Source organism: Stomoxys calcitrans, chromosome 1 (assembly GCF_963082655.1).
Source record: "Stomoxys calcitrans chromosome 1, idStoCalc2.1, whole genome shotgun sequence".
Classification (NCBI taxonomy): domain Eukaryota; kingdom Metazoa; phylum Arthropoda; class Insecta; order Diptera; family Muscidae; genus Stomoxys; species Stomoxys calcitrans.
In genome coordinates this window covers 172,577,914-172,590,031 of record NC_081552.1, presented here as the reverse complement: position 1 = coordinate 172,590,031, position 12,118 = coordinate 172,577,914, and the positions used below count along the sequence as shown (strand labels likewise).

Here is a 12,118-nt window from a genome sequence, read left to right as displayed (position 1 = left end):
GGGAAAAGTTTCGAAACAAAGCCAAAGAACCTGAAAAAAAGGAAAATACCAATGTAATAATAAAAGACCTAAAAAGAAAAAAAAAAAAACTAAAAACTAAATCAAAGTCAATAGTTAAAAATCCTAAACTTGAAAATCAAAGACAATAGACACCACTAAAGTTGATCACAAAATAACAAAAAGCCAAACGCGAAAACATAAAGCTACACCTCCACCTCCTCTGTCCATCGTGGGAAGCTCTATATCAAAAGCACTGGTCAGCCGACAGTGCTGCAGGTACCCTTTTCCTCACGAACACTATTGCGGGACGTATACGTGAACTCAGACGGACGGACAGGACCTTGACACACATATTTCCTACGAATAAAAAAGAAGGTTAATTGTTAATAAAGCGGCTAGGCAGGCAAACACCAGACACTTACCTTTCTATTAGTAACACAGCGCTAGAATAAATAGGCGCTGTCCTCAGCTGTTAGGTCGAGCTCAACCTAGGGCCAGGGGGTAAAGATTCTAGACCTTTTGGGCGGAAAGGAGCCCTTACTGCTGTTGGTGTTCGCTTGGCGAACTTAGGCCTTTAAAAAAAATAAACATATAAGACATAAAAAAAAAGCCAAAGCTTTTATTTACGGGAAATACAATACAGCCGGAATACACATACTTACCACAACCAGACGGACGGACAGACAAGAGGAAAGCGTGGGCACTGCTCAGCCGCTCCAGCACTGACTCCAGTTAGGAGAGACGACCCTGAAGGAAGGCCAGACACCATGAGAAGACCCAATACACCTGTGGAGGAAGGAGAATTTTATTACTATTTTTCTCTTTGAAGGAGAGGAGTTTATATAAACGAAGTTTTTTTAATTGCCACTATACAATTCCTTGTTTTGTTTTCTTTGCTTTTTTTTTCGTTTGATTGAACTTTGTCTGGCAATGAATTTTTGATTCGGCTTAATAAATACATACCGTTTATAACGTTTGAAATGAAATTCGCCTTTGCCTAGTTTTCATTTCACAATGGAGGAGTAGTTATCTAAGGTAAGAAGGGGGTAGTGCACCAAGCTGTAAGGGGGGATAAGGGAGACCGATTCTGGGGTATCCAAAACTGTTGGACAACGGATACCATGGTTGGGGTGGGCCGTCCAGGGCACTGTAGGATGTCTCAGTGCCCCCTGAAGAGCGAATCCATAGCGGAAGGTGCGAGTAAGAAGGCGAAAGACATGCCTGCCTTAACATAAGTGGGACCCTGTGTTTTTCATTTACATCCAGAGCTGGTTTGAAATTTGAATTTTTTTTGTCACCTGTCTCTGGACATGGTGTGTTGGCAAGAACCGCGCCCCAGACTGAGCCACAGCCGGAGCTCTAACGCCAACAGCCAGCGCTCGCCAGCACACTATGTCCCCTTTCTCCGCTGAGATAGTTCGGACCCTCCGGGGTCCACGACAATGGACGATTGTATAGGGATGTTGATCCCATCAAGAGAAAGCCGCAGGTATTTGCTTTCAGATACTACGCCTCTCGGGCGTAGTAGCATTTCTGAAATAAATCGCTTCTGACTTTGAGGCGTTGATTTTAATGCCCCATTTTTTGTAGAAAGTGTTGATGACTCTGAGATGTGCGCTTGGCGTATTTAATGTCTGAGTAGGAGATGAATGGTGAGAATAGATCATGCAGTCGTCAGCGTAGAGAATAGCCTGGGAATACCCATGAGTGTGCGGAAAGTCATAGAGAAGCAAATTGAATTGAAAATGGTGCTAGCACACTGCCCTGGGGTACACCACTATAAACCACGCCTGATGCTGAGTAGATGTCTTGGATTTGAACTAAAACTGATGGCTTGTAAAAAAACTGTATAAGATTTTAACCAAGTTAGGATCGACTCCAGTTTAGACCATTTTGTACAGTATGCTATTGTGAGATGCAAAGTCGAACGCCTTCTCTATATCAAGGACAATAGCCACTGTTTTCTAAGGAGGTGCAGATTATAATGCGTATTTTTTCGGAGCTTGTAAAAAGAAATGTATCTGGTTTTCTACAGCAGTGAAGTCATCGAAAAATGTATAAATGTGCCTCGGTAATGGAGTAATATAATTTGACACCTTTGTTTCAAAACCATCAACTGGGTTTTGCGGAGTGGACTGTTGAAAAGAAGTCATGTAGAAAGCTTGAAACTGTTCGGCTATGTCACATTTGTTGGATATTATTGTATTATTACTTAAGATATTGCTAACAGAATACGAATTATTTCTTCCAACTATTTTATACACCTTTCTGAAAGCAGTTGGTTGGTTTGATATTTTGAACTTTTTTGTTGAAATCCTAAGCATGTTCTAAATTTACAAGTTCATTAATTATTACTTTAAGGAGTTGTATTTGTTCGGACAGTATTTTGTATTCCGTACTTTGCCTATTACCCTCTCGATAGAAATTTTCATTATTTCTTTTTGTCATTGGTATTTGACGCAAACATTTTTTTTATGTTTTTCTGAAACTGGGAATCCCCCATGCTTCAAAACTATTTTCTGCGAATGTGCTTCATGAATCGATGACAGGGTGTTGTTGAACTCGGAAATGATTTCATCAATTACATTGATTTCAAGATTTCTATCAATTGCCGGCATCAACCTTAAAGGCGCAGATTCCAATTCATCGGGGAAGTTTGTCCAGTTGGTATTCTTGTATGAGGTGTATACTACATTTGGCGCCTTCGTTATTAAATCTGTATGATTCAATTTCAATTCTAGTTTTATTGGGAAGTGATCTGAGAAGGATGGTAAGCTTTCAACAGAATAATTCCTGTTTACTTGGTCTAGGAGGTTCGGACTTATTAGGTAATGGTCCAGAAAGGATGATTCATTTGGGTAAGAGAGAGTAGAGTCGTAAAGTCTTGTGACATCAATGGGATGGTTCAGAAGCCATTGTTTAAGAATTTTTTTCCGTTTGAATTTTCCGATAAATCGCCCCTGGAAGAGTTTTTGGCATTTAAATCCCAGCCAATAATAAAGCCATCAAAAGGACCAATTAAGTCCAAAAGCTTATTTGGATCCGCCTGAAACCTCTGTGTCACTAGCTACACGGAATATATAATGGACCAACTAAGATTTTTTTCCTGGTACCATTAGATACCATATCTAATTGTACAAAAAAGAATTGAGCTTTAAATCGGTTAATACAATTCTATTATAGCTTATATTGTTTTTAGTATAATCGCTACTCCAAGGGATGAACCATCGTAAATAAAGTTGTAATCAGAGAATTTTAAATTCCTGTATCTGCGCAAATGGCATTCTTGGATTAACCCAATATCACTTCACTTCACATTGAATGTTAAACAATTTAAATGTCTATGGATCATTTGACTTAACCTTTTTAAGCCGTCGCAAAAATTCGACTTTTGCTTCAGCCCTAGGCATTTTTTGATATTCCATAAGAAATATATTTATCTCCTCTTCTATTGAGAACTCCTCAGGCTCTAAAAAACATTGGCAAGTTTTAAGAATTGTTCAATTATTGATGACTTATTTTGTTGATGATTCGGATAAAAAAGATTTCACGGGGGTAATTGTAGACATGTTTTGAGCGATGGTGTTTGTTTTGACGACATTATTACAATAATTCTCTCACGATGAGCTGCTATGTACTTTTTGTAATTTGGGCATCCTTTGTAGTTCGCTGAATGACCTGTCTCTTTGCAATTGGTCAGATGGATCGTTCTTCACACGAGGGCATTCCCCAAGACTAAGCTGCCTGTCGCATTTCACGCAATTGTATGCCGAGTTACAATTGCGTGAAATGTGATCCCCTCTTTGGCAATGGTGGCATTGAATTTAGCCTTTTCTTTTTGGTTTTTCCCAAGTAACGATTTGGTAGAGTATACCGTGAATATGAGTAACATCGCCCAATTTCTTTCCAGGAAGTAAAGAAACTAGAAACAGGCAGGTTTCTATATTCTTTTTGATCAATGCGGGAGTTTTAAATTTTGTTACAGTTGCAACGGTGTCTGGGACCAGATTGTCCAGTTCCTCCTTAATTTGTTCGAGCTCGGAATTTAAATGGAGTCCACTTAAGATAACTGTCTCTTGTCTCATTTCTTTTGGGGTGAAGGAATGTGACGGTATATTCTTGGCTCGAAATAAAGCCATCATTGTTGCATGAGTTGAAACATCAGCAAAGAAAAGCTTGCTTTTGTTCTTGCTGATATTTTTTGCCTTAAAAGACGAGTCAGGAATTTTTTAACGCAAGTCATCCACCAGATCTTTAATGTTCACGTTGTACAAAAATATTGGTGGACACCAAGATCTTTTGTTTGGCGCGGAGCTTTTGCCTGAATCTTAAGCACTTGCCGGTTGGTTTGTCCTTACTTGGGGTGTAGGTTTGATTTCTAGGTCACGCAGTTGCAACTACTTCCACGACATCACAATCCATGTCGGGGACGACGCATCCTGGCATTTTAGCTGCAAAAATATGCATTTGGATGCCTGGAGATTCAAATTCATTTTAATATGCAGTGAAAATTGGAGAAAATATTAGCGCAGTTGTAGTGGCGCTCGTAGATGTGTTTTTTTTTGTTTACCAAAATGTGGTTGCATCCCGGTTTAGATTATTTGAGCGCTGTAAGGTTGGCATCGATTTAAGGTCTTAATGGTTGAATTCATGATTGCAACTTCATGCGTTTGGTTAAGAGTGATTTTGTGATAAGCATTTAGTTCAAAAGGGATGTTGTATCTCTTTGAAAAAAAGAAATAAATGAAGGAGACAGTAGATGCAAATGATTCTTTGAGTAGGGTTTTGAGAATTATATGCTATATAGATCTTGTATATAAAAAATTCCGCTAGGTCTGCCGTCATGTTGTACAAACCGAGGTTATATCTACAGTTGGAAGGGCATTTTAGCTGCAAAATGCCCTTCCACCAAGTGTGACAGACTGAGCTGAACAAGTGTGACAGACTGAGCTGAACTTTTAACAAGTTCGCATCAGTCTGTCACACATGGTTCATCCAATTTGCGGTATTTTTTTTTTTTTGTTTTTGTTCGGATTGTGTTCTCTTACGAAATTATTGTTTGGCGTGTGTTTCGCAATTTCATTCCCTAGTGAGTTTACGGTTGTTGGCTATAAAACCACATATATCTAAATGCTTCCTATTCCCAAATCCAGGCATTTTGGTTCAATGTGCACAATTGTTTTCTCGGTGCAACTTTAAGGGAAAAAGGAAAGGCTTTGGATAAAGGATTTCTAAAATCCTCCAACATTACTGATGGTGTCCCTTTATTGCGTGGGTTTACCGGTGTCTGTGTGACTATCCCTTTTGCATTTTGGTTCAATGTGCACAATTGTTTTCTCGGTGCAACTTTAAGGGAAAAAGGAAAGGCTTTGGATAAAGGATTTCTAAAATCCTCCAAAATTACTGATGGTGTCCCTTTATTGCGTGGGTTTACCGGTGTCTGTGTGACTATCCCTTTTGCATGACGACGTGTTGGAATTTTTGGATTTTTCAAGTGATCTCTTTTTCATCTTATTTGTTTAATCTCGTTATTGTGATGGGCTTCCCAACATAGGTAAGATAACCTCGGACTTTTTTTCTACTCTTCCACTAACAGTGTCTTTGTTTTACTGCATAGGTGCGGTTGGAGCCCTTGATTCTCTCTCTCAGAAAGATCACTACTGAATCGCATCTTTGGCTCACTGCACTGCCACCGTTCAGGGGCTCGTGCATATTTCTGTACCCACGCAGAACTAGTCTCTCTTGTGTCGTTGCCGTGTAATATCTCCTCGTACAAGACATGCTGAACACCGCTTGAACGTCGGCGTGTCTGAAATTGTGTTGGTGTGGATCCCGTGAAGAATTCCCAAAAATTATATGAAATAAAATTCAGTTATCTCGTCATCGAACCCCCGAAATTTACCTGAAGTGAACCAAAAGAATACATTTTTTCTTTAGTTCTATTTAATTATTTGGATTAAGAACTTTGGGAGTAGTAAATGTTGAGAACAAAAGGTTTAGATTCGGAAGAGTGATCAAGGCTTGCATTTTGCGACCAGCCCATACAAAATATGGGTTGCCCAAAAAGTAATTGCGGATTTTTCATATAGTCGGCGTTGACAATTTTTTTCACAGCTTGTGACTCTGTAATTGCATTCTTTAGTCTGTCAGTTATCAGCTGTTACTTTTAGCTTGCTTTAGAAAAAAAGTGTAAAAAAGTATATTTGATTAATGTTCATTCTAAGTTTTATTAAAAATGCATTTACTTTCATTTAAAAAATCCGCAATTACTTTTTGGGCAACCCAATAGATTTTTTTAACGTTGGTAACGAGGTGATTTTTTTATATTAATAACCGAAAAAGAAAACCAGAACTACGTAATTAATCCCCAGCTATTGTCTCCTGTTTCATCATCGTCCCAATGGAAGGCCGTTCAACGTTGGATTATGGAAACAGGTAAGTGCAAATTGTTCTTGGATGGTCAAATTTGAATTTGATTTCTCCACATTGACAGTAAATGAGCAAGTGCAAAATCGCATTACTGTGTTATATACTGCAAGACGGTATACTACTGCCGTATTGTCAAATTAGTTGTTGCAATTTTTTTCTTCTCGAAGGAAATCCAATGCAAATTTATTTGGTACTTGAAATAATAGAAAAAGAATCATAACTCGCACTTTTTGGCAAAGTGTTTAAAATACGGGTTTTCCTATCATTCAGCGCTGTTGAATTGCCTCGCTCACTTTTTATGTCGACAAACATTTCAAACCTGTATTGGGAGATGCATGCGCAATTATTTATTGGAGCTTCGGAATATATGAATATATGCAAAACATCAACTCGATCAACTTTGTAACAACAACTTTTCGTTGTACATACCCACTATTTCATTACATGCGCTTCTATTTACCACCCACCGACCGTTGAACTTAACATTTGCTATCACACATTTTATATAATTCTTATGGGCCTTTATATAAAAACAGGGGTTCCCAATCTGTCAGTCCATCTTATATTTTCTTCGCGTTTACAATTTATAATTATACTTATAGTTAGAAGGTCTAGAATATGTTGTCCGCTTTAGTTAAGCTTTTGAGTTTCTGTAATTTTAAGTAATATTTTGCGTAGGGATAGAGTCCGAATTTAGATTGTAAGAAGGAAAATTATTTTAATAAAATGTTTAATTTTGCAATGAATTGCTGAGCTTTTGAACCAATTGTATGATTTTTTCTAGGCAACCGGATGTAATGGCGAGAGAACCAAAGTGGGTTCATCTAAGGATTTAACGAGGTGTACCTGATGAACAGGATGAGCGGGCAGTGTGCAGTACCACCCCAATACACACAATCGTTAGGATAGAACTCGTTTTGAAGCGCTTGTTGTGTCCTATCTTCATCTATCATTTAAATTTGAAGTACGCTCACTATCTACATTTTAAGAGTAACAGCTGTAGGTTGGAAAGTAGCAAGACCCCACCCACTGACGAGCGTTAAGGCTGGTAACCTGCGTACTACCGCTAGCCTTTCTTTCCCAAACCATTTCGAATTTGAATCTGAGGGACTCAGATTTCAGTTTTAGATACAACCAAAAGTTGCATGCAACACAGTAAAAAATAAACGTCGGATTTGTACGACGGTCAGCTTTTTTTCATGCATGCGTGAATTTGTTGTGTAACTCACACAATACAAACCAACCTATTTTAATTTTTTTTTTTGACATGCACGCATAAATGCTGCGCTTGGTATGTAACTCCACCTTTAGTTACAATTAGAAGTTTGGCGAACGCGTTTATTTTACATAATAAAACGACTTGCATGTTTGACATGCACGCATAAATGCTGCGCTTGGTATGTAACTCCACCTTTAGTTACAATTAGAAGTTTGGCGAACGCGTTTATTTTACATAATAAAACGACTTGTTACGCAGCGGCTGTGGTCGCGCTCTTTTTGGTCGTCGTGAAAAGCAAATTTTCCCCAGACGGAAACATGTCAAAACAATTAAAGATGGTCTCATTTGTACAACAACCACAAATCAATCCGCCATCTTGCCGCAAGGAAAGTTGTGTGAATGTGTGTATACTTGTGCGTACATGAGCAGAGAATATGCGAGAAAGAAGATAACAACAAAGAGAATTTAAACAAAAATCTTACATCTTAATGCCGTCAAACCTGGCCGGCTGTTAACAGCTGTTCGTGTGAGACCACTTTTTTAAGTTCGCCTTGAGACGGAAAAACAAGTTATAGCGAAACGAACACTTTTCATCAATATTATCCGCTTATATTTTTATATAAATTTTCACCGCGAAACCCGATTATAGTACCAATCTTAATGGCCTAAAAGGAACACTTAAAAGCAATTAATCCTAGTTTAATATGAATGTAAGTTTGAGTTAGAAGAAAAACAAAACCGAATTATTATATTTAAATAAAAATGTATGAAATTTTGTAAAAGATTTTCGCATTTCCGAAAGCTGAACAGAATACTCTGCTTATGGCATTGCCCTTACTTGGTTCAATTCAGTATTCAATTGGTATATGGCAACCATGGTTGGATTTGTGTATTTGTTTTGGTGGATGGTGAATATGACAGCTGATAGAAAAATCGATTCTTAGCTAAGCAACCAAAATTAGTGTGAAAATTTTAAGAAAACCAGAGAAGACGGAAAAAACTCCTAAAAATGACTAACGACCAACAAAATCAAGAACAGGAGGCAGAAGTGGAAAATGTCAGGGTTGTGGTGCGAGCTCGACCTATGGATAAAAATGAAATATCCGCTGGATCATTGGGAGTCATCAAAGTGGACAAACTCAAGAGAGCCATTACTGTTGTTAAACCCAATGCCACAGCAAATGAGCCACCCAAAAACTACTATTTTGACAATGTTTTTGATGGTGATAGCAGCCAACTGGATTTGTATGTGGATACTGCTCGCCCCATCGTGGAAAAAGTCTTGGAAGGATACAATGGAACTATTCTGGCATATGGACAAACGGGAACGGGCAAAACCTATACAATGTCAGGGAATCCTGAAAGTCCGCAGACAAAGGGAATAATACCAAACGCTTTTGCTCATATCTTTGGTCATATTGCCAAAGCTAAGGAGAATCAAAAATTTCTGGTTAGAGTCAGTTATATGGAGATATACAACGAAGAAGTCCGAGACTTGTTGGGCAAGGATGTCACTAAAAGTTTGGAAGTTAAAGAGAGACCTGATATTGGTGTGTTTGTCAAAGATTTGAGCGGTTATGTTGTTCACAATGCTGACGACCTGGAAAATATTATGAAATTGGGTAATAAAAACCGTGTAGTGGGAGCCACAAAAATGAACCAGGAATCGTCTAGATCTCATGCTATATTCTCTATAACTATTGAACGCAGTGAGTTGGCCGAAGGAGGACAGCAACACGTGCGTATGGGCAAGCTGCAACTAGTCGATTTGGCTGGTTCCGAAAGACAAAGTAAGACTCAAGCCAGTGGCCAGCGTTTAAAGGAGGCCACAAAGATTAACCTCTCACTCTCAGTATTGGGTAATGTCATTAGCGCCTTGGTGGATGGCAAAAGTTCTCACATTCCATACAGAAATTCCAAATTGACTCGTTTGTTGCAAGATTCATTGGGTGGAAACTCCAAGACCGTCATGTGCGCCACTATTTCCCCAGCTGACACCAACTACATGGAGACGATCTCTACATTGCGCTATGCCAGTCGCACCAAAAACATACAGAATCGCATGCACATTAATGAAGAACCCAAGGATGCATTGCTTAGGCACTTCCAGGAGGAAATCGAACGCTTGCGCAAACAGCTGGAAGAGGGCTATGAAGAGGAGCCCCAAGAGGAGGAGGAAGAAGTAGAGGATGAAGATGATGACGAGGAAATCGAAGCCGAAGTCTTGGCCGAAACTCAAAATCAAATGACTGAGAGGGCCTTAGAGAAACAACGCTTAAGAGAGCTCAAGCTGGCCAAGAAAGAAGCTTTGGAAAAGCGCAAAAGGGAACACCAAATGGAAATATCGAAAACCAAAACGGAACAGGAGCAGTTACGTAACAAACTCATGTCATTGGAGGGTAAGATTTTGGTAGGCGGCGAAAATCTCTTAGAAAAGGCGCAAACACAGGAGGAACTATTGGATCAGTCCCTACGCGAGCTAGAAGAAAGAGAGAAAGCCGAACAAGTACTCCGCGAAACGTTGCAACAAAAAGAAACCGAACGCATTGATATCGAGGAACGATATTCCTCACTGCAAGAGGCCAACACCGGTATCACCAAGAAAATCCACCGTGTTATGCAAATGCTTATGGGTGTCAAATCTGAATTGGCCGACCAACAGCAGGAGCATCAACGCGAGAAAGAGGCCATCTATGAGAATATACGCTCGCTTTCCCGCGAATTGGCGCTATGTGAGTTGGTACTCAACTCCTATATACCCAAGGAATATCAGTCGATGATTAACCAATACACCCACTGGAACGAAGACATTGGCGAATGGCAATTGAAGTGCGTTGCCTACACAGGCAATAACATGCGTAAACACATTACCGACTCCAAGGCTTCTAATAAGGATTCCAATGACTTTGTCGATTTGTCGCATGTTTATCTCAGCTACAATTCCGATTCCGTGACTCAACCTGTACGGGTTAAATCCTCAATTGCTTCAGCACGGCCACGCACCTCAGGCGTTCCCAGACCTACGACAGCACGGCGATATTGAGCTGATCTCTACCTTCCCTGCTGTGTGGGATATCGAGAAATGTACGAATCTTCTCAACTAACTACGGAATTTTTTGCTTCTCTCTTCCGTTCGCAGTGCTGGTTTATCTTGGCTTTATTTTTCACCTACTATTGTTTTCACTTGATGGTCTCATCGTCGAGGTCATAAGCACACATGGGCACGCAACATACGAATACTCATACATACGTTTCTAAGTATCATTTAAAGGCATTTCTTAACGAAACACCCTAATTATCCCCCGAACGAAATCAAAAAAACACTCAACTTACAAACTAATTTGTAATGGTCAAACAAGAACACTCTACAGATATGTGGATGGATGGTTGGATTCCAACACCATTTTACCATAAGTGCAATACATACTTACAAATATTATATACATATATCTATACTCTATATAATTATTTATTTAATTTTTGGCATTTACACTTTTAAGCACTATGGACAGATACAACATACTAAAATCCTGCTGCATATTACAATATTTTAACAATGGCGAAGTTAAAGTGAAATTTGATTTATACAAACCTACACCAAAATACTTACAATAAAAAAAAACATTTATAATGATGTAGACAACACAAATGAAGTACATTTTATTTAGCAAATGATTCCATATTTATAGTTGGACTAACTAAAACGGGCCCGCCCCGCTGCGCCTTCTTTTACTCCATATGGAACAAAATTATCCTTTGAATATTTTTTTCGACAATTAAGAGCTTTTAGTGAAATACCATGCAACAAAAATAATATATGTATATCGCAAAAGCATAACAATATAAATGCCTTTATCTGAACCCCATATAATCTTAACTGATCCATGAATTCGCTCGAAGGGTTTAGGGTCATTAACGTTTGGGTGTTAGATATACTCCATCATTAAAAGTCTTTATTTCATCTCGAAATTGTCATGATGTACGATTTAGGGGTGTTTTCGGGGGTAAGGTGGTCCCTTAGACTCTGGGCCCTGAAAAAAAATATCCGCATCGTGCTCTTCTCTCAAATACCATTTATTTAAACCCCATATTGCCATTGGTTTAAGGGGAGTTTATGGCATGAGGCGTCCTCAAACATTTGCCCCAAAATTTTTACTCTTTGAGGGTGTTTTGGGAAAGTGGCGGTGCCCCAAATACATGGTCCCACATTTGGATATCAGATTGGTATTCTTCTCCCAAATACATTTATTTGGGCCCCATATTGCGATGGTCAGTAAATAATTGTTGTTTGTGAGGTGTTTTAGGGAAGGGGAAGACCCCAATACCTTTCATTTGAGCCCCACATTGACGTGGTTGGTAAATATGCCCGATTTAGGGGTGTTTTCGGGAGTGGGTAGTCCCCCAAACACCTAACCCTGAAAATATATCAGCATCGTGCTCTACTCCCAAATATCATAAATTTGAACCCCA

At 39.1% G+C, this 12,118-nt stretch overlaps 1 protein-coding gene across 1 annotated transcript; it reads left to right on the top strand.

The window, feature by feature from the left end:
- The first annotated feature begins 8,533 nt into the window (after window positions 1-8,533).
- On the top strand, window positions 8,534-11,297 carry LOC106082526 (kinesin-like protein KIF3A). Its single transcript, XM_013245085.2, has one exon. It carries the CDS (start codon window positions 8,658-8,660, stop codon window positions 10,689-10,691), a length of 2,034 nt encoding a protein of 677 aa, XP_013100539.1. The 5' UTR covers window positions 8,534-8,657; the 3' UTR covers window positions 10,692-11,297.
- Window positions 11,298-12,118: the final 821 nt, after the last annotated feature.